The following is a 20,846-nucleotide window of genomic DNA, read 5'->3' as shown; positions in this document are numbered from 1 at the left end:
CCGTGGCACAGCACAGACCGGCACTGGGGCACGCCTGGCAAGGCACAGCACAGCACTGCACCAGGACTTCCTTCACCCACCAAGTCTCAGGTCCTCCCAGAGACCCTCAGCACCCACTCTGTGCCACAGCTGGGAGGTGCCCTGGGGTCCCATCAAGGCACTGAGCCCCGACGGGGCTCCTGGGCTGGACTCCCACTGGGAACTCCCCAGATCTCCTCCAGCCACTCACCTGCACCCCACTGCCAGCCCAGCCCCTGCCCCCTCAGCCCCACCACACCCCACGTGCCAGCACTGCCTGTGTGCCACCCCCAGCCAAACGTGTTACTGGCACAGCTCATCACCAGCCACACCACTGCTTCCCCATGCTTCCCAGCTTCCCCGTGCTTCCCAGCCTCCTTCCTCTGGGAATTTCCATCATCTTGGGCATCATCAATATCCACACTCAGGTGCTGCACCAGGCTGTGCCTCTCCACTGCCATTTTCCTGTTATTTCCCCCCAAAATTCTGCCGTTCCCTCTAGCCCCGCTGCCTGGGGTGCAGGGGAGCAGCCCATTGTGCCACAGTGATGGCCACTGTGGGGACATGGACCGGGCAATGGGGACACCCACCAGGCCACTCTGCATTGCTGTCTCTGAAGGTGCTGTGACCCCACAGTGCAGTGGCCCTGGCAAAGAGCATAGAGCTCCCACCTGCCCAGGCACCAGGGCACCCATGGGCTCTTTCATGGTGGCTGGTTTTTGCCATCTCCTGATGGTGGGGACCCTACTCTGTGCCACCCTGAGAGCCCCAAGGCAGGAGTGATGGACCCTGACATGGCTCTGGCAGTCCCGAGGCAGCAGTGATGGCCCCGGGCTGTGGCCAGGGCAAGCAGTGGCATAAGGAACAGCGTGGGGACAGTGGCCCCAAAACCTTCCGGGGTGCCCCATGGGCACCCATCCCACATCCGGGGGCACAGTGCCAGGAACTCTGCCTGCGGGCACGCCTTCCCCTGCCTCCACTGCACTGTTGCCTCTTCTCAACCTGCAGTGCCACCATCCCCCTGGTGACATGTGTCAGTACCACCAGCTCTGATGGCACTGGGTGACAGCCACCCCTCTGCCCCATTTTCCCCCAGGGAGGGGGAGTTTACCCCCAAAGGGTAAACAGCAGGCACAGGGCTCCTGCCCACGCGGCTGGGACCAAACCCAGCAAGGCTCCAGCTGGGGTGACTGTGGCGGTGACAAGGACCCCGTAGTGCTGGTGACAAGAACCTGGCAGGCTCTCAGAACCCCCCCAGCAGCCACATTCCTCCTGAACCTGTTTGACAGGGCCCCGTGCAGGTGCCAAGGAAAAGGCATCCGGGTTGGGCTTTTCCTGGTCATGCCCTGCTTCACTCAGGTGCCAAGTCAACAAGGAGGAGAAGGAGTATTTGCTGAAGCCTGGTGCCCTCCCATACTTCTGCTGCTGTCCCCCAGAGTCACCCGTGGCCCCAAATGCTGCTGGTGCCCCACAGTTTCTCATCCCCCTGGGAGGATCCTGAAGAAAATTGAGAAGGGGAAGAAAGAGGAGGCAGAAACAAGTGAAAAATTACCCAATTTAATCCCAAAGCCCCCCCAAGCTCCAGAGTTTCAGAAGTCCCCTGTGGCCCCCCCAGCCCCCTACCTGTGCAGCCCATGGGGCCCCCGGCTGAGCACACCCTGGGAGTGCCTCACAGCTCTGCTTTGGTGCAGGGAGAAGGAGCTTTCCAAGGCATCCAGCCTCTTCCTCTGCTCCACTGGCATCCCCACTCTGGGACCCAGCCCTCAACCCAGTCCTCACCCCACCCAGAGCGCTTAGGAAGGTGTCCTGATGAAGACCATCCTGCTGGAGTAGACCAGGTCCACCAAGTAGGCGATGAGGTTGAAGATGGTGAGGAAGGTGACCCCCAGGTGCTTGTCCCACGGGCAGCCCCTGCCGCAGTCACTGGGACGGCCCTTCCCCTTGAAGCTGTAGAGGGGCCAGAGGACGGTGGCAGTGATGTACATCAGCAGGGCCAGGAAGCTGTACCCCACCAGCACCTTGTCCAGCGGGCAGGGGATGTAGGCGAGGCACCGGCCGATGGTGAAGATGATGATGAGGAGGGTGAAGATGAAGCAGATGGAGTAGACAGCCACACACCACATCAGGCCGGGTTCCTTATTGTATTCATCCAGCAAGGAGAAGATAAGACAAGACACGTAGGCTTCGAAGACCTTGAGGAGCCCAGGCACAGTGGAGAGGAAGCTGCTGATGTCCCCGGGCTTGGCACGGGTCAGTCCCACCTCGACGGCGTAGGCGAGGAAGCAGAGGAAGGAGGTGGTGGTGGCCACGGCCTGCCGGGCACACTTGCTGCTGCTGCAGGGGCTGCTGATGAAGGTGGCAGGGAAGACCACCGAGGTGGTGAAGACCATCAGCACCGCCAGCATGGAGAAAGCCGAGGTGAAATCATCCCAGGAGAGTGGCAGCATGGGGTAGAGCTCCAGCAGCTCCAGCAGCAGCACCAGCAGCGTCACGATGAAGCAGAAGCACCAGGTGAACATGCACCACGTCCCAAAGGGACCCCCGAAGCTCCCCGTGGAGGCCACCAGGCTGAAGGTGAGGCAGGACAGCACGACGGCGCAGAGCCGGGCGATGCCCACCCAGGAGGTGAGGGCGAGCAGGTTCACCCTCGCCATGGTCCCGCCGGCGCTCCCGGCCACGCCGCACGCCCCAGAACCGGTGCTGCCGGCAGCCGCTCTTATCTGGGTGCTGGGGCCGAGGGGTGGGGCACAGGGCAGGGAGCTGCCAGCCCCTCCAAGCCACTTGTGCTGAGGACCCCCAGCTGCTGCCACCAGCACCGCGCACGGCCGGCCCGGTGGCTGCTGGGGGCTGGCGGCCACGCCGGCGGGTGGATCATTAACACGGGGCCGGGCAAAGGGTGCCGGTGCTGGCGGTGATGCCGAGCCCCACGGCGGGGCTGGGGCAGGCAGGAAACACCCTGTGCCACTGTCCTGGCACCGTGCCCCAGCCCTGCCCACAGCAGGAGGCACAAAGGGGCCTTTCATGCACCCCAGGAGTACTGGGGGGACCACCTGGACACCCCATCCCCACAGAGTGCCAGGGTTGGATGCCAGCGGGGCAGCACCCACTGGGCCCACCTGAAGGGGTTGGGGGCTGAACCCTCTGGCGGGGGGGGCCACAGCTGGGTGTAGCCCCCTCACACCCTTGCAGGCGACACCTCCACACCCCTCTGACACTTCCACACACCTCTGGCACCTCCACACCCCTCCTGGCACCTCCACAACCAGATAAGTGGCTCAAAGTCCACCTGTGCCAGCTGCTATCACAGGGCAGGACGGGTGAGGTGACCATGGGGAGGGCACCCGCACCCTGCCCACCCCGGCACACCCCACGGGCAGCACCCCCACCTGCCCAGGGTGCCTGGGGGAGTCTCATCCCAGAGCAGCACAGGAGAGTGGTGGCACATCAGAAGTGCAGAGTGCAGCAGCAGGAGGTTGATGGCAAAGGCTGAAGGCTCCAGCCTGACCTTTAATGTCACACGGGGTCCATGGGGTCTGTGCCCATGGCAGAGCTTGGGGACGAGGGACCCACATCGGGGCAGCTGGGCACTGTCAGGGGTCACCTCACCCCAAATTAACATGGGCTCCTCACCCCAGGCAGGGTCTGGGCACAGCCATGGTGGGCAGGAGTGGGCACTGCCACGGGGTCCAGTGGTGGCTCTGGGGGGCATGAGGTGGCTCAGAGGTGGCTGCCACCCTCACCTTTGCCAGGCAGCCCGTTGAGGGGGCTCAGCACTGGTCGGTTGCTCTCGTTCAGCCGCCGCACGCGGTAGCTCTCGTAGTGGACGTTGTGGGTGATGTCCTTCAGGTCCTGCAGGTGTGACCTACTCAGGGTGGCAAGGGGAGGAAGGGCATCATGTCACTGTCCAGTCTGCCCTGCTGTCACATCAGGAACTCCAGCATCCCCTACCCGGCCCCCCACTCACCGGATCAGCAGGTCCCGCAGCAGGGGGAACTCGCAGTGTGCTGGGTTCTCCACTGCAAAGCAAGGCAGAGGGGCAGCAGGTGGGTAGTGGGAGGACAGGAGGGCATGGTGGTGGGCGGATGCCCAGGGAGCACATCCCAACATGCTCCAGGTACCACTGGAGCATCTGCATGGCTCCATGACACATCTCAGCACACACCCAGGCAGGGACGCACCCCTGGGTGCTGCTCCCTGCAGCCCCACGGGCCCCCCACCCCTGGGGAGGGCTGGAGGTGCAAAGGGCTCCGCTCACCTTCGATGATGCCCCACTTGGTCTTGCGGCCCAGCACTCGCTTGCCATTCACCTGGTGCTCCTGGTCCGCCCCCACCACGGCAAAGGGGATCTTCTCCTGCCAGTGCAGAGTGCTGTGCTCACCCCGGGTGCTCTGGGCTGCCCCGGAGGGTCTCTCGCCCACCCTTCTCCCCAGGGTTGGCACCCCCAATCCCAGCATCCTGGCACTCACCCGAATCCTGTCATTCAGTGCCCTGTCTTCAGGGTCCTGGTCAAAGTCCTCCTGTGGGTACACGCTGATGGCGTGGGTCTTCAGGTCCTCCTGGATCTGTGGGATACAGGACTTGAGCTGGGCTGGGGATACAGGGGGTACCCTAGGAGTGCCCCAGGACCTGTCCTCACCCGCTGCTTGAACTCTGCCCGTTCCTCCAGGGTGAGTGTGTCAGCTTTGGCGATCACTGGCACCACGTTGACAATCTTGCTGAGCCGCCGCATGAACTCCAGATCCAGTGGGCGCAGCCTGCCAAGGACCAACACCATCACCCTCACGTGACCCCACTACTGTCACCCTGAGGTGGAATCACCACCACTGCCCTGGGGTGACCCCCCCATCATCACCCCAGGGTGACACAACCATCCCAGGATGACCTCACCACCATTACCTCAGAGTGACCCCATCACCCCATAGGTGCTGCAAGTGAGGACTCACCAGTGACCTGTGGGGGGGACAAAGTAGACACATCCATGGACTCGAGTGTCTGGGATCTTCCTCTTACGGGTGATGAGGATCTCCTCCCGTAGGTACCTCTCGTACTGCTCGTTGATGTACTTGATGATGGGGTCCCAGCTGAGGACGAGTTGGGGGACAGCATCTGAGCTCAACCCCCACCCCAAACAGTCATGCACCAAGCTGGGCTGCTGCATCCCACTGTGTCCTACCAGTTCTCATTGTTGATCTGGTCTCCAAACCCCGGTGTGTCCGTCACTGTCAGCTTCATCTTCACCCCCTTCTCCTCGATGACTGGGGCAGAGAGGTGGGTCAGGGGGGATGAAGCATTTGGGAGAAGGAGGGGACTGGGGGAGGGCGGTCAGAGGCTGCCCTCACACCTCCCCCTGGTCCTCTGTTTCTCTCAGGTGTTGGTGGGACATGTCCCCATGGTGATAACCTTACCATGGGTGATAGACTGGAGCTGCACTGTCTTGGGAATACGTTCCTCCTGCTCAGGCTGCGAGGATTTGCGGCTCACCTTGGACTTGAAGAGGGTGTTCACCATCGTCGACTTGCCCAGCCCACTCTGCCCTGAGGGGACACCGGCAGCTCTGGTTTGTCCCCCAGGGTGGTAACACCTCAGTATCCATTAGAGAGTATTCCAGAGGTTGGGTTAGTTCAATCTACCTCCCATATAAATTTATTCCCCAAGGCCATAATACTTCATTATCCATTGGGAAGCATTCCGGAGGTTGGGATAGCCCATCTTATTCCCCCAAGTAAATTTATTCCCCAAGGCAATAACCCCTTGGTAGACATCTGGGAACATCCCAGAGGTTGGAATAGTCTGGTTTATCTCCCATATAAATTTATTCCCAAGGTTATAACACCTTGGTATCCATTTGGGAGCATCCCAGAGGTTGGGATGAGCTCACCTATCAGCATCACTATGTTATGCTGATATGGGATGTTGGGGTATGGGATGTTACTCCTCTTCAATTCTTTGCTACTTAAATAATTTTAAATCCCTTAGATTTCCTTAAAACCCCTTAAAAGCATAATTTCCCTTGGCATAGCAGAATCAGAGCCAGGATTCCCACCCCAGCCAGGAGCAAACCCTGGACCCAATGCTCACCCACAACCATGATGTTGAACTCAAAGCCCGTCTTCATGGTTTTGATTTTCATCTGGTCGAGCACAGCTTCAATTCCCACATATCCAAAGAGCTGGCAGCCCACCGGGCCAGGCGCTACGGTGACGGGCACCTCCTCCTCCGGCACGGCCGGCGGCTCCATGCTGCTCTCCTCGGGCTCCAGGCTGCTCCCTGCACGGGTGGGCAAAGGCAGGTGAGCCCGGAGCCCCTGGTGCCCACCCCTCCGCCGGCACCGTTGCCGGAGCAGCAGCCACGCCGGCGGGCATACAGCCCCGGCACATTCCTGGTAGCCGGTGAGGCTCAGCCTGGCAACACGAGCACACCACCCCCGGCACACTGAGGGTGCTAAGGAGGTGCCAGGGGCATCTTCGAGGTGGCTCTGCCACTGGACCCCCCCGATGCCACCGGTTGCTCTGCGATGTGGCATCGGGCAGCATGGTCATGGCCAGCTTCCTTTGCCCGGCCTGTGCCGCCGCCCATGCCAAGGCCACCTCCTGAAGCACCGCCTCGGCCCCGGCACAGCCAGAGGACTCCCGGCCTGGGGCAGGAAGAGCCATCCCACACTGTACCCAGGCATCGGTCACTGCTGGGCAAGGGGCACTGGGGGGGGTCGGAGAGCGCAGCGCAGGCACCGGCACAACCTGAGCCCCCGGGACACGGGGTTTGTCCGGGGGACCGTGCCCAGAGCATGCCCCAGCCTGGGGGCCACCGGAGCCCTGTGCCCGCTCCAGCCCTTTGTGCGGCAGCTTGGGGGGCCTCCAATCCCTTTCTGCCTCCTCCTTCTCCTCCTCCTCCTCCTCCTGCTTCCCAGCACGGCCATTGTTCAGGTCCTACCTCGGCGCCGCGGTGCCCTCGCTCAGCTCCTCGCTGCGGTCGGGGGGGCTCTCTCGGGTGCCATCAGCATCCCCAGCCCCAGCAGCGCCGCAGCCCGGCCCCCTTCCCTCCGCCAGCTCCCGGCTGGCACCAAACCGGCTCCGGCTCGGCTGCCGCTCCCACGCATGACCAGCATGGCAATATCCCGCCTCCCGCAGCCCCCTCCCCGCCACAGCCAAGCCCCTGTGCCCAGTTTGCCGGCTGACTGCTGAGTGCGGAAGGCACCGACCCCGCTGTGCCCACCCGACTGTGCCCACCTCAGCCTCCAGCCAGGCCAGCGTGGATGCAGACCACCCCCACGGCACAGGGACACCCCTACTCCCCGCCACAGCACCCATCGCCCTCGTGGGTAGTTGCAGTGGCACCGAAGGGGAGCGGGAGTGTTTGACTGTGGGTACCATCCCCGCTGGCACCCACGCACTCCCTGGCACCAGGGACCACCCCAGTAGCACCCGTGCCCAGCCCTGGCACAGCAGGGTGGGATGAGGGGTGGTGGCCGTGCCACCCCCCCACTGCCGCAGTGCCCCACGGCGCCTGCGTCCCCCCACACCACAGCCTGCCCCATATGTGCCAGCCAGCTCTTGGCACCAGCGAGGCCGGAGTGGCAGCTTGTGATGGCCCAGGCTGCCAGGTGTCCTGCCGAGGCCGTGGCTGTGTGCCACACAGCCAGGGGACCAGGGACATGTGGGCAGGGGCCAACCTGAGCCAATCTGGGGTACCAGACGATGGAGCTGAACACACCCATTGCCATGGCAACAGCTGGTGGGGGGGGCACCCAGCACCCTGTGCCCACTGGGTGGGCACCTTGCCAGGGCAATGGCAGGGTGGGGGACAGCAGTGTCACACGTGCCAGCTGCCCCGTGCCCCCGTGGGTCGGGGTGTTCCTCGGAAGTGGCGAAACAGCCATAGATTTCCTGGTGACAGCAGTGACACCCAGATGGGGGTGCTGATAGCAGGCAGGGTGCCCACTCTTGTGGGGATCCACTCATCCAGCACTGCCCCTCCTGATGGGCTGCTCCACAGGCAGGCAGGGAGGTGGGATGGGATGTCCCCATCAGGAAGGGGACCCTGACAACCACTGGGAGAGATGCTCATCCGGACAGGCCATTGCTCCTGGGGGACACTGGCCCCCCTGCACACCCACCCTGGCCCCACTTCCTGGTCCTTGCCAGCCCTGGAAGTTGCCAGGACAGATCCAGAACCAAGTGATGCAGCCACTGCCTGGAGCTATCCCAGATGGCTGGACACTGCAGGCAGGGAGCAGGCAGGACTTAGTGCTTGCACCCCTCAACTCCCCAGGGTGGTCCCCAGAGTGCAGCACCCATGCAGGGGCTCAGCCCTGTGCTGTGCCAGTGGCAGCACCAAGGAGACAACCACAGCTGGAGGACACGTCTGGTGGAGCTGAGGGGTGACACTGGATGCTGCAGCCACAAATGCCTCCCCCACAGGGTCAGAGCCCCCACTGCCCCAGCCCTTGGTGCCAAAAAGCCCTGCTGGCAATGGCCAGCAGCCGGGTGGCCACGTGGAAGCTCTTCGGCATCCCCACGGAGCTCTGGGGCAAATGGCTCCTGCAGCCAGACCTGTTCCAGGGCTCATCACAGATGCTCTTATTTTCCAGGCAGGGACAAGTAATCCCAGGTCCGTGGTCTCCTCCATGCATTTAATTACTGATGCGGGGTTAATTGGCCAGTTCCCAGGGAAGCTTGTAATAAGGCTCCAAGGGTGGAGGGTGCTGGGAGAGGATGAGCCAGGAGAGGAGCTCCCGCTGTGCTGCTCCCACTCCCACGGTTTGCCACCGCATCGAATTGGGCATGGGATGGGGAGAGTGGCTTTGGATCCGGCGCAAGGGAGCTCACCCCTCTGGCAGAGGGATGGAGGATTTTGAGGATGCACCCACCACACCAGCCACACCACAGCTCTACCCGCCCAGCCCAACATGACCCAGAAATGCTGGTGCCTGTCCCGGTGCCAAACACGTCCCAAGGGGACAGTGGTGACAATCCCCATGTGCAGTCAGACCCAGAGCCAGCCCGGCTGTCTGGCCGGTGCAGGAGAGAGCCATGGGATGGGGACGGGGGTAGCTGGGGACCGTCACTGAGCAGAAGCAGAAGTGAACCATCGAGCGAAACCCTGAGCCTGCAGCACCGCTGGGGACTGGGGACCAGGGACAGTCACCCAGCCCCGGTGACAGCACCCCCCTGCCCGCACACCGCCCTTCCCGGTGCCACCACACCGTCCCTACCTGGGCGAGCCGGCCGGAGCCGGGGTTGTTGCTGCCGAGAGCTGGTCACTGGGGCCAAATGGCTCCTGGGGTGCAAGGCGGAGGACGGCTGCGGCCCACGGCTCCTCCTCCGCTCCTCCTCCTCCTCCTCCTCCTCCTCGCCCCAGGCCCTGCGTGGGCGACCCGGCGTGGAAGTGAAACACGGCGGCCGCCGGCTCACTTGGAGCTTCCTCCCACGGGGTGTGGGACCGACCCAGAGTGCCACAACACCCCAAGGCCACCCACGGGTGTCAGCGGCTGGGGGCCGGGGTGGCCTCCCGGGAGAGGAAACAGATCGTTCCCACCTCTTCCTGGCAGAGAAACCGCTGTGCCTGAGTGGCATCTGCCAGTCCCCTGCCGGTTCCGGGCCATCTGCAGGGCAGCCGGTGCCCACACGCTGCCCGCTGGCTCGTGTCCCACCCCGTAGCCTGGGCACGCCACGCTCGACTGCCTGCCATCAACACAGCTCCATCCTGAGCACTGTATGTGTCCCCATCACCTTGGGTAGGTCCTGAGCACAGGTGTCACCATAACCCTGGGTCAGTCTGGAGCACCATGTTCCCATTTCCCCATCACCCTGGCTTGATCTTGAGCACCGTGTACCTGTCACAGCCCTGAGCACTGTCCCCATCTCCTCCTTAACCCAGGTTGGCACTGAGCACTGTCCCTGTCACCCTGCCTCAGGACCAACCACTGTCCCTGTGTGTCCCCATGCCCCTGACTCAGCCCTGAGCACCATATCCCTGTCCCCATCACCCATCTCAGCCCCGAGCGCTGCCCCCAGTGTCCTTATCACCCTGGCTCAGCCTCAAGCTCTGTTCCCCCGTGTCCTCATGACCCCGGCTCCCGTCCCCGTGTCCTCCCTCCTCCCGGCCGGGTGCCGCGGGGCAGCCGGGCTGGCTGGGCAGCGCACGGGCATTGCTGGGGGATGATTCACCGCAGCCCGGAGCAGATGTATGGATGCCTTTGCCGCGTTAGTACTTAGGGCCCGGCGACGGCGGCCCCGCGACAGCCCAGCGAGACCGGCAAGGAGCCCCAAGCACCCGAACGGGGAGCCCCGGCGGCAGAGGCTGTCTCCCGGCCACCCCGGCGCCCTCCTGGAGAAGCCGCCGGGAAGTGGAACACGGGGAATCCCTCACCCCATGCCTGGGGACGGGCATGGGCTTGGCAGAGCCCACCCCGGCACGGCAGCGCCGGGGAGCCCGGCATCGTTCCCCGTGGCACTCGGTGTGCGCCGAGCACGCCCCGGCGCACCTTGGCCCCCCGCCACCTCCTGCGCCCCACGGGAAGGGAGGAACAGGATCCGTTCCCGTGCCAAGGCGAGGAGGGAAGATTGGGGAAGAAAGCGCTGGACGCGGGACAAGATCCCGGCGATAGGCGGCACGCGCGGGGCCCGGCGCGATGGGGCACATGTGTCCCGACCTGTCTCCCCGTGCCGGGAAAAACAATTAGCGCCGGGGCGGCGTGGGAAGCTCGCCAGGCACCCCGGGGCCGGGAGTGCTGCCAGCGCTGAGCTCGGCTCCGTGCTCTACAGCCCCCCCACATCCAACGCTCTCCATGGCCCCCCGGCATGAGGAGCAGTGAGCTGGCAGGGCTCCTTCTGTCCCCGGCAGCACCGTCACTCCACATCCACGCTCTCCCCGGCATCAGCGGTGGGGGTATTTTGGCAACGCTGCGCCCACCAAGGGGCCTTGGTGGGGAGAGGGGACAGAAGAGGAAGCGAGTCCTACCGTGCTCTGGTGTCCCCGCTGCCCCGCTGCCGTCTGCAGCCTTGCTGGGAGCTGCTGCCACCACGCAGGGTCCCCGTGGTCCCACCAGCCCGGTGCTGGGGGGGTTCCCTCTGGCTCCACGGGGCGCTGCCGGTGTCCCCAGTGTCGGCACCAGCACCAGCCCCCCGAGGAAGGCGGGCTGGGAGCTCACTTGCACTGTCTGTGGCTGTGACACCAGCTTGAAGGAGGCGGCCTGGGGGGCTGGCAGTGGGGGCAGCCCCTCGACCCTCCCCGGGGAGAGGGTGGCGGGGGCCGGGGCTGCCTCTCCCTGGCCCCAGCCCAGCGGCGGGTGCCGGCGGGACGGGATGGGGCTGGCACTGAGGGTGACCCTCAGCTGCGGCCGGGACAGCGTGCGGGGGGCCACGTCCCACTGCCCCGGCCCCTCTGGGACTGTGGGCAGCCCTGGCACTGCCTCTGTGCCATTGTATGGGGCCGGGGAGGAGAAGGAGGAAGAGGAGGAGGAGGAAGGCTGGTGGGTGTGAGGCTGGGGCGCAGGGCTCTGGGTGCCCCATGGGGAGGGGTCCGGCACGGAGGTCCCTGGCTCCTCGGCGATGTGCAGGTCCAGTGCTGGCAGTGAGCCATGGCTGGCGGTGGCCCCACAGAGAGGGTGATCCAGCACCCCTGGGAAAACGCTTCCATGGGATGGGACCTTCTTCAGGCCAGGGCTGGTGGCTGGGGGGGTGCCCGGTGGCAGGAGGGGCCTGGTGGGTGCCGGGCTCTCCAGGCTGGAGGACGAGCTGCGCAGGCTCTCGCCATCGCTTCCTGGCCCCGTGGCAGAGGCCTGGCGGGTCTGGAAGGAGGCAGTGCGGGCGATGCCGGTGCCGGCAGTGCCATTGGCTCGGCCAGTGGCATGGCTGGCACTGAGCCGGGTCCGCAGCACGGGGCTGGGCGCTGGGCTGGGGCCCGCGGCAGTGCCCGAGCAGGGGGGTGGGCTGGGCTGGAGCAGCTGCTGGTTCTCGCCGGTGCCCGAGGACAGCGGCAACACCAGTGGGAAGCTGGGTGCCTCATCCCCATCCTCTGCCTCAAACGACTTCTTGAGTGCTGTGGGCAGAGAGATGATGGCATGAGAGTGGCACCTGATGGCATCCACTAATCTCTGCCCCGTCCCCAGCCCCATGGAAGTCCCCCCAGCACCCGCAGGTGCCCCTCGCTTGTGGGCTCGTCCCACCCAGGACCCCACCCGCAGTCAGCTCCCTCCCAGCCCTGCCGCATTGTCCCAGGTTTTATCATTGTTCCCAGGTTTATCTCGCCCGGGTGGCTGTGCCTCCGGCTGCCCTCACACACAGCCCGCTTTATTCCCCCTGTAAGGGATCTGGCCGGGTAACCAGATCCCCGCCCGACCCTCTCCCCCTGCATCCATCCAACAGTCGGGATGGGAAGGATTCCTGCCCTTTACAGGGCGTTAACCCTGAAGCCTACTGATGGCAGGCAGGCAGAGCTATCACCGCACGCAGCAGGACCGCCACAGCTCTGCCTCCCATGCGGCTTCACAGCAGCCACGAGCCCGCGGCACGGCCCCGGGGTGCGAACGTGCCCCCCACATGGATCCCCCAACCTCAACGTGGGTGTCACAGGGCCTGGCTCCAGCGCAAAGCCCCAGAGGTGGGGACCCTCTCTCCCCAGGTCTGACCCCCGTGAAGACCCCACTGTGCAGCTGCCCCCTCCCTCCAGCCCCGGCACGGCCCCCCGTAGCCACGCTCCTGCCGGCGCTGCCAGAGCCGCACAGTGCGATGCCGGCAGCCGGTCCCGGCCCCGGGGGGAGCGCGGGGGGGCCAGCCCTCCCCCAGCCTTCCTCTCCCCCTCTGCCAAGCGGCGGGTGGCTGCCTCCCTCCAGGGAGGGTTGGGGGGGCCCGCACTGCACCCCTGCATCCCCCTGGCACTGGCACGTGTGCCAACCTGCCCCAGCACAGCGCCCGCTGGCACCAGGCCGCCCTCACCCTCCTCTTCCTCGGCCCCACGGCTTGGCCGTGGTGTGGGGGGCAGCGGGGCTGTGGGGGTCCCATCCCCTCCCCAGCTCCCCCCGTGCCCGGGGCAGGGCAGGGGTCAGAGGTCGGGCTGTGGGCGCTGCTAATCACAGCTCTCCCCAGGGCAGGTATTTCTGTGGCCAGTCCTGCCCGGCCCCACCGGCCGGGCTGCTGGGGCCACGGGGTCATAGGGCCGGCGACCCCCTCCCCAATCCATCTCTCTGCTTTGGCACTGCCTGGGGCACCCCAAATGCCTCCTTTCATCCCAAACATGCCCCTGGCCCCGACCCATCCTAACCCAGATCCCAGATGGTGTCCCTGATAGGCAGGGAAGAGGGGGAGCAGTGGGGGGGATGCAGGGCAAGGTGGGGGGGTGGGAGGTGGCAGGGGGGTCGAAGGGTGGCAGGGGGTGTGCAGGGTGGCAGGGAGTGAAAGCAGGGTGGCAGGGGGCTCTGGAGGATGTGGGGAGGTGAAGAGGAGGTGGCAGGAGATTTAGGGGTTTAGCAGGGGTCTTTGAGGGATGGCAGGGAGTTTGGGGGAGATGACGGGGGATTTTGGGGTGCTGGCAGGGATTGAGGGGGTGTCAGCCGGCAGCGGTGGGGTTAAGATGCTCGGGGTAGGTGCACACATTCCTCCCCGGCGAGGGCAGCAGGAGCCCCGGGGTCGGGTTTCGCCGCCCGCCCCCGGCCCGGCCCCCCCGCAGCCCCCGGCCCGCGGGTGGGAGCGCGCACACACGGGGAGCGCGCACCCGCACCCACGCGAACACGGGGGGGGCCCACACACCTCTCCCACCCTCCCTGCAGAGCTTGGTAGCCTCCCCCTTGCCCACTCCACGGTCGCACCCCCCGAGAGCACCCACACACCCACCACGCACAGCCCCCGGGGGGGGAGATGAGAACAACCCCCCCGACGTCCGTGGGGGATCTCGTCTCTCCACGATGCTCAGCACCCACAAGACACCCAGCTCAGCACCACCCCCCCGATACTCAGCCCCCAAGGAGGGCGCGCAGCCCCCCACGATGACCAGTCTGGGGGGGACCTCTCGTTTCCCCGCGATGCGGAGCCCCCGGCAGGTATTACCCTCCCCCTCCATATCCAGCTCCAGGGGGGAAGCGCAGCCCCCGCCATGCTCAGCCCCCCCAGCCCCTCAGCCCAGCAGCATCTCCCCCGGAGCGATACCCAGCGCACGCTGCTCACCCCCGGGGGGCACTGCGGCCCCCCTAAAACTCCCAGCCAGCAGCATCCTCCCCACAACCAGCCTCCGCGCGGGGGGGCTCAGCCCCCCACGATGCTCAGCCCTCGGGGGAGCACCACAGCCCCCCAAGACGCCCATCCAGCAGCATCCTCCCCTCCGGGGGGGCATCCTCCCTTCCTCCCACCACCCCCAGCCCCGATGGGGGGGTCCCCCGCGCGCGCTCCCGCAGCCCCCGCCGCACCTTCGAAGTCGGAAAGGATCCCGTCCAGGTGGTCCTTGACGGAGAGCCGGGCCATGGCGGGGCGGGGGGGGCCGGGGGCTGCCGCCCACCCGGGACACCCGCATTGGGTGGGGGCAGCGCCGGGGGAGCGGAGCGGAGCCCACCGAGCCCCGGGACGGGACGGGCCGGCGCCGGCTGCCCTGGGCGGGAGGGGAAGGAGGAGGGGACCGGCCGGGGGAGGGGACGGGAGGGGAAGAGAAAGGGAGGGGGGAGGTCCCGCCTGCGCCCCCGCCCCGGCCCGAGACCCCCCCGCCTCGCCCAGCCCGGCCCCCGGAGCTCCGGCGGCCCTGCCGCCCCCGCCCCCATCCCGGGGCACTGGGATGCTGCAGCCCCGGGCTGGGGGTCCCCGGGAAGGCTGGGGGTCCCCGGGAAGGCTGGGGGTCCCAGGCAGGGAGGCTGTAACGGGGGGCTGGCCAGGCTAGGGAAGTTCCAGGCAGTTGGGGTGGAGGTTCCGGGCAGGCTGGGGCAGGGAGGTCCCAGGCAGGCTGTGGATCCCGGGGGGCTGTGCTCCACAAGTTCTGCTCCCCCAGGAATTTCCGTCCTGGAGCAGGAGGAGGAAGATGGGTTGGAGCAGGCAGGGCTGCCTGTCACTGCCTCCCGGCTGGGTGGGGGGGGGGTCTGTTGGAGTGTCACCAGCCTCTGGTGTGATGCTGTACCTGCCAGGGGTTGTGTCCCATGCTGGAACTCCTGGAGCATCCTGAGGACCAGCTGCAGGGGACCCCACTCCTGCCCACACGGTGACTCAGGCAGCACCTCGGGGTGAGAGGCTGCCCCGGGGCTGCCCCCCTTAGCCCAGGGTGGGGGGCATCATCCCTCCCAGCCCGGCTGCCAAGGGTCAGCTCTGTCCCAGCCCCATCCCGGGATGGGATCGGCAGCAGATGTGGAAGAGGAAGGAGCTGGAAATCCCTTCTCCAAACAGGGTCCTGCAGCAGAGCTGTGCCCTCACCACCCTGCAGGGAACACCCGGCAGCCGGAGCACATGGAGCACATTCCTGTGCTGGACGGGGCAGGGGGCACAGCCAGGACATGGCCAGGGGGTCCTGCCAGATCCTGCTGTAGAGACACAGAACACGACCAGGGAACGTGGGACAGGGCTGTAGTGGCCTTGGTCATGTCCAGGCTCTGGGAGCATTTGAAGGTGCTCACAGAATCACAGGATCATTTAGGTTGGAAAAGTCCCCTGAGATCATCGTATCCAACCATCCCCCAGCACTGCCAAGGCCACCACTAACCCACGTCCCCAAGTGCCACATCCACATGGCTTTTAAATCCCTCTAGGGATGGGGACTCCACCACTGCCCCACGCAGCTGTGCCAGTGCCTGACCACCATTTCGGTGAAGAAATTTTCCCAATATCCAATTTAAATCTCCCCTGGCACAGCTTGAGGCTGTTTCCTCTCCTCCTGTCCCTTGTTCCCTGGGAGCAGAGCCCGATCCCCCTTCCCAGCTCCCCCCTCCTGTCAGGGGGTTGCAGAGCCAGAAGGTCCCCCCTAAGCCTCCTTTTCTCCAGGTTGAGCCCCCCCAGCTCTCTCAGCTGCTCCTGCTGCTCCAGCTCCGTTCCCTTTCCTGGACATGCTCCAGCCCCTTCATGTCTTTCTTGTTGTGAGGGGCCCAGAACTGCCCCCAGCACTGGGGGTGTGTTGGGGTGCTGAGCCCACTGAGCTGGGTGGAAGGGCTGGAGTGTGGCAGGAGCTGGGCTGGAACCAACTCTGGAGCTGTTCTGAAGGATGCAGAGACCTTTGGAGCCTTAGGACTTTTCTGGAGCAGTTTTGAAGAGGCTGGAGAGGTTTCGAGCTGTTCAAACCCTTTTTCAGAGGAAGCAAAGAAGAGCTGGAACACTTTGGAGCAGCTATGAGTATTTTTTGATGAGTTTTTGAGCAGCTTTGGAGCTGTTTCAGCGTTGCTTGTGCCCCTCTGGTGTTGTTCAGAGGGGCTTTAGGGTGGTTTCAAACTGAGAATTTAGAGATGTTACTGAAAAGTTTTAATGCTGTTGAGAGGTGCATGGAGAAGGCCTGGAGGGGCTTCAGGGGCCTTTCAGGGGTGTTGGAGCACTCAAGATGTTTCACAACACCACAGAGGAGGCGTGGAGTGCTTCAGAGCTGCCACCAGACCTTTTCTGTGATCCATTTTGAGCTATTTCAAGGAGTTTTAGAAGAGTTTAGAGGACTTCAAGTGCTACTTCGGGGCAGTTTGGGGCCTTTTATGACTGGTTTGAGGAGCATGAAAGCTATTTGAGCAATTCAAGTGGTTCAGTGCTGCCCAGAGCTCTGTCCTTCCACAGCACAGATACTACCAGAGCTATTTAATTATCCCATTTCTAGAGCAGCTTCAAGTTGTTGGAGGTTGAGATTTCAGAGGAATTTTTTTAAGGATGTTTTAGAGTTATTTAGGGAAATCTTTGGTGCACACTAGAGCTACTTGGAGGGTGTAGAGCAGTTTGGAGTGGTACAGAGGTTCTTTAGAGATGCTCAGAAGTGCTTTACAGGTGCTCAGGGATGTTTTAGAGCAGCTCAGGGGTATTTTAAAGCAGCTCAGGGACACTTCAAAGCACCTCTGGGGTGTTTTACAGCCGCTCTGGGATGCTTTGGAGCAACTCAAGGGACATTTTAGAGCATCTCAGGGCATGTTTTAGGGCAGCTCCAGGATGTTTAAAAGGCAGCTCCGGAATGTTCTGGAGCAGCTCTGGGTTGGTTTTGGGCAGCTCAGGGACATTTTGTAGCCTTGGTGCTGCTCAGAGCAGTGTGGAGCAGTTTGAAACAATTTGGGGGGTTTCAGAGCACTCAGGGTGTGTCAGAGCCAGTCCCCAGCACAGAGGCCCTTGGAGCTCTTTGCAGCAGCTCCAGGGCTGCTCGGAGGAGTTCAGAGGAACAGGCTGGAGCTATCCGGAGGCACGGCAGGAGCCGAGAGGGAATTCTGCACGTTCAGGCCCTTTGGGGCGGCTTATAGGGGCGGGGAGGGGGTGGGGGGAGGCTTAAAGGGGTGTGGAGCAGCTTAACAGGGTGGGAGAGAGCGTTTAAGGGATTTTTGGAGCAGTTCAGAACAGTTGAGTGCTCTGAGGGGTTTTTCCCGGTGTAAAAGGGAAAGCTCTGTGTTCCTGCCTGGAGCAGCCCCCATGTGTGTCCCTGTCTCAGCCTGTCCAATCCCTGGGCAGCAGGATCAGCTCCATGAGTCCCTCATCCCATGTGGACCCTCCAGGAAGGTGAAGGGAGAATGGCCCCATTCCCATGCACAGCTGGGCTGGGGGGAAGATTTTGGCTCCCTCTGACCTTGACCCCTCCAGAGCCAGCCAGGCCCAGCCTTCCCCATCCTCATCCTCCCAAAATCAGGGCACTCCAGCCAGGCCCAGCCTTCCCCATCCTCATCCTCCCAAAATCAGAGCACTCCAGCCAGGCCCAGCCTTCCCCATCCTCATCCTCCCAAAATCAGGGCACTCCAGCCAGCTCCAGCCTTCCCCATCCTCATCCTCCCAAAATCAGAGCACTCCAGCCAGCTCCAGCCTCCTCCATCCTCATCCTCCCAAAACCAGGGCACTCGTGGTGCAGGAGCATTCCCACTCCATCCACCCCCACTGGAGATCCAGCACTTGGACACTCAGGATGCTTCAATCCACCCCACCCCTGTGTAAAAAGAGTCTCTGGGCAGGAATAGTAACAGCTTTTAATCCGACAAGAATTGATACATCATTTAAGACAATACTGTTTTTGCCTCTTTTTCGGGGGGATTTCCTTCACATACAGATGGGGAAAGAGGAACATTTTTGGGATGTACAGTTTTCGTTTCGTTTTGTTGTTTTTTCTCTCCATAGGGCTTTTAAAGCATGGTGAATGTGCAAGTCAGTGCTTATTGTTTGCTTAAAACTTTTTCCTGGTGCTTATTTACAGTTACAGTACCTCTGTGAGAGCGACAGGAAAAAAATCACAATTGTTTGAGACCTGGGGATCCAGGATCCCAAGTCAAGAAAGGCAGATCTCCAATATTTATATATTTATACATATATATATATATATATGCTTTTGTGTATACACAGATACATTTCTCTCCTCTTTTAAAGTATTAAAAAAATGGATCAACCTTCATTCTATAAAAATACCTACTCTACAAGATAGAAAAATTTTCCCTCTCCAAGTATACACTGATTTACACCCAAAGCTTCTCTGGAAATGTACATTACGTGGCTTCTTCCCGCGGACTCGGGGCAGGGAGGGAGGGAGTGGGTGCCTGGGAGTCCCAGGGGTGCAGGAGCTGCCCCGGGGTTTGGGGGCTCACCCCGACCCCACTGCACCTCTCACGAGGCCGTGGGGGCTGAGCACCCCGAGGTGCCGTGGTTGTGGCTCGCCGGTTCCTCTGGGATAAGGCTGTGGCAGCAGCCACGTCCCCGGGCAGGGTCACCCCCAGAGGGCTCTGCCAGCCAGGAGATGCTGAAAGGGGTTTGGCGAGGAGCAGGAACCCCCTCCTCCCCTGGGATCGCTGTGGCTTCTGCTTCCAGGCCACTCTGGCATTCCTAAAACCTGACAGGCAGGAAAAAGAACCGCTGGATGAGGCCGGATCCCTGGGATTCCGCTGGCTGTCTCCTCCCAGGAGCTGGAGAGGAGCAGGGTGGTTCAGTGGCTGCTCCGGGGTCACGCCGCGCCACGGCCGCTTGTGCCAGCAAGCCCAGAGCTGTCTGATGTAAACATGGCTTTTGTTTCCCAGGGAGCTGCTGTGGTGTTCTCTGCCTCCTCTCCCCGGTGGCACTGAGATTCCAGCCCAGGTTGATGCCAGGGATGAGGAATGAGCGCGGCTGTTCCGTCCCCTGCCCCAGCCCAGGGAAACACCGGGGAAAGGCAGCCGGAGCAGGCTCCCCTCCAGGACTGCAGCTATCACCAGCAGAGCCCTGCTCCGGGTGGGAATGGCACAGCCACTGTCCCCAGGCCAGGGACTCTGGGAAGCTCAGGCCTTTCCTGCAGATCCCAAAGTGCTGCGTGTCCCCACAAGGACAAGGAGAGGTGGCCAGGTCCAGCCTCCAGTGTGGGGTGAAGAGCTGCAGCCTTCCCCAGGTGCCTGTGGGATGGACAGACAGTGCCTGTGTGTCTGTCTCCAGCTGGGGACGAGTGGCTGCTCCCCCCAGAGCCACCCCGGCTCCACAGGCACCCACGGACCCCACGGCAGAAGGGCCAGGACTGGGGAGCAGGGATTGGAGCCGGGAGTCCAAGCCCTCCCGACGGGACTGAGCCACAGACAGCAAAAATAAATAAGGAGGCAGGTGACAAAGTGCACTCACAGCCTGTCCCCAGAGTGGCTGCTCCCAGGGCTGCTCCTGCCAGCAGTGAGGGCTCTGCATGCACCCCGGCCCAGCAGGAGCAGCAGGGCAAGGATGGGCTGCGCCAGCCAGATGAGGACATTTGCATTAAGTTAATTAAAAATAAAACAGAACAAACCCAAACCCCAACCCTCTGCAAGTCTGGGACACACTTCCCTCGTTCCCAGCTCTGCCCCAGCGAGTGAGTGTGTCAGGGACACTTTGGCACAGTAGGACAGGGCAGCAGGGGAAAGTCGGCGCTGCCGCTCCCGTCTCCATCCCGTTATCCCGCAGTTCAGAGAACCCCTCTCCTCACACCCTACACGTGGCAAGCTCCTGCTCGTGCCCCGCGTGCCAGAGGGTCCAACGCCTGGCAGGACAGTTCCCAGCGCCACAGGTGCTTCCTCCGGGTGTGCGTTGCCTGTGTTCCTTCTCCAGGTTCCCTTTCAGCCCTCCAAAAACCAGAAGGGCTTCAAAATAACGGAGTCAGACAACAAAGCCTGGCTGCTGGTTTTCCTTTTCCCTGGTCCGTGGCTCATTCACCCCCCGACCTGTTGCTTCCTTGTGCCTTCATCAAGAGCAAAGACATTTGGAGTCCCTCTTCATCCTCTCAGAGCACCAAACCCACATGGTGAGCGCGCAGCTGGCAGCTCTTGGCCGCCCTTACTTGACTTCCAGGATGGAGGGGTTTGTCTCCATGATGGCCACGATGATCCTGTCGATGTAATCCTGCAGGCGGAAGTTGATCTCCTCTTGCTTTTGGATTGCTTCCATGAGCTGCAAAGGAGGGAGAAAGGGAGGGAGAGGTCACTGCCTGACACTGCCCAGGGCTTCCCGTGGCTCTGTGCACCCATGGATGTTTCCCTCTTCTTCACTGTGGCCTGGGATATTCCTGACCATTAAGGGGATAGGAAAAACTGGTTCTGCTCGCTCTTGTCCTTCCTCTCAGCCAGCCAGGAGCCTGAACAAAGCAGAGAGCATCACAACTCCACTGGACCCCCAAAATATCCTGGTGTGTTTCCCAGGATATTCCCACTTCTTGGAGTCTCATAAGCAGGGCCACCAGAGTCTGGGGTACAGGGAGGACACGTCCAGGGAAGTCGGGATCTCCAG

At 63.1% G+C, this 20,846-nt stretch overlaps 3 protein-coding genes across 7 annotated transcripts in view; all 3 read right to left on the bottom strand.

Moving 5' to 3' along the window:
• Nucleotides 1-1,626: 1,626 nt before the first annotated feature.
• LOC127468255 (myeloid-associated differentiation marker homolog) lies at nucleotides 1,627-3,705 on the bottom strand. The gene has a single exon (XM_051781231.1). The coding sequence runs from the start codon at nucleotides 3,039-3,041 to the stop codon at nucleotides 1,812-1,814; it is 1,230 nt and encodes a 409-aa protein (XP_051637191.1). The 5' UTR covers nucleotides 3,042-3,705; the 3' UTR covers nucleotides 1,627-1,811.
• On the bottom strand, nucleotides 3,492-14,520 carry SEPTIN12 (septin 12). Its single transcript, XM_051780613.1, is given in 12 exon segments — nucleotides 3,492-3,880; nucleotides 3,983-4,034; nucleotides 4,274-4,370; nucleotides 4,485-4,580; nucleotides 4,655-4,772; nucleotides 4,962-5,099; nucleotides 5,192-5,273; nucleotides 5,424-5,552; nucleotides 6,097-6,285; nucleotides 10,978-12,057; nucleotides 14,417-14,492; nucleotides 14,494-14,520. Coding segments are annotated over 12 exon segments (2,229 nt in total). The 3' UTR covers nucleotides 3,492-3,735.
• A 3,573-nt stretch (nucleotides 14,521-18,093) lies between these two features.
• The window catches only part of RAB11FIP3 (RAB11 family interacting protein 3), a 78,124-nt gene continuing 75,371 nt past the window's right edge, over nucleotides 18,094-20,846 (bottom strand). For all 5 annotated transcript variants that reach the window (XM_051780721.1, XM_051780731.1, XM_051780739.1 and 2 more), the window contains one exon: nucleotides 18,094-20,510. In XM_051780721.1, coding sequence (XP_051636681.1) covers nucleotides 20,397-20,510 — 114 coding nt within the window. In that variant the 3' untranslated portion in view covers nucleotides 18,094-20,396. The remainder of the gene's footprint in view (nucleotides 20,511-20,846) is intronic.

This window comes from Manacus candei, unplaced genomic scaffold, assembly GCF_025592945.1.
Source record: "Manacus candei isolate 608988 ecotype Guabito, Panama unplaced genomic scaffold, ASM2559294v1 h1tg000002l, whole genome shotgun sequence".
Classification (NCBI taxonomy): domain Eukaryota; kingdom Metazoa; phylum Chordata; class Aves; order Passeriformes; family Pipridae; genus Manacus; species Manacus candei.
This window is presented reverse-complemented; position numbering and strand designations above follow the sequence as displayed.

What these genes read in the sequence shown, in the direction of transcription:
- LOC127468255 (XM_051781231.1), bottom strand. Translation starts at nt 3,041, where the DNA reads ATGAAAGGCCCCTTTGTGCCTCCTGCTGTGGGCAGGGCTGGGGCACGG.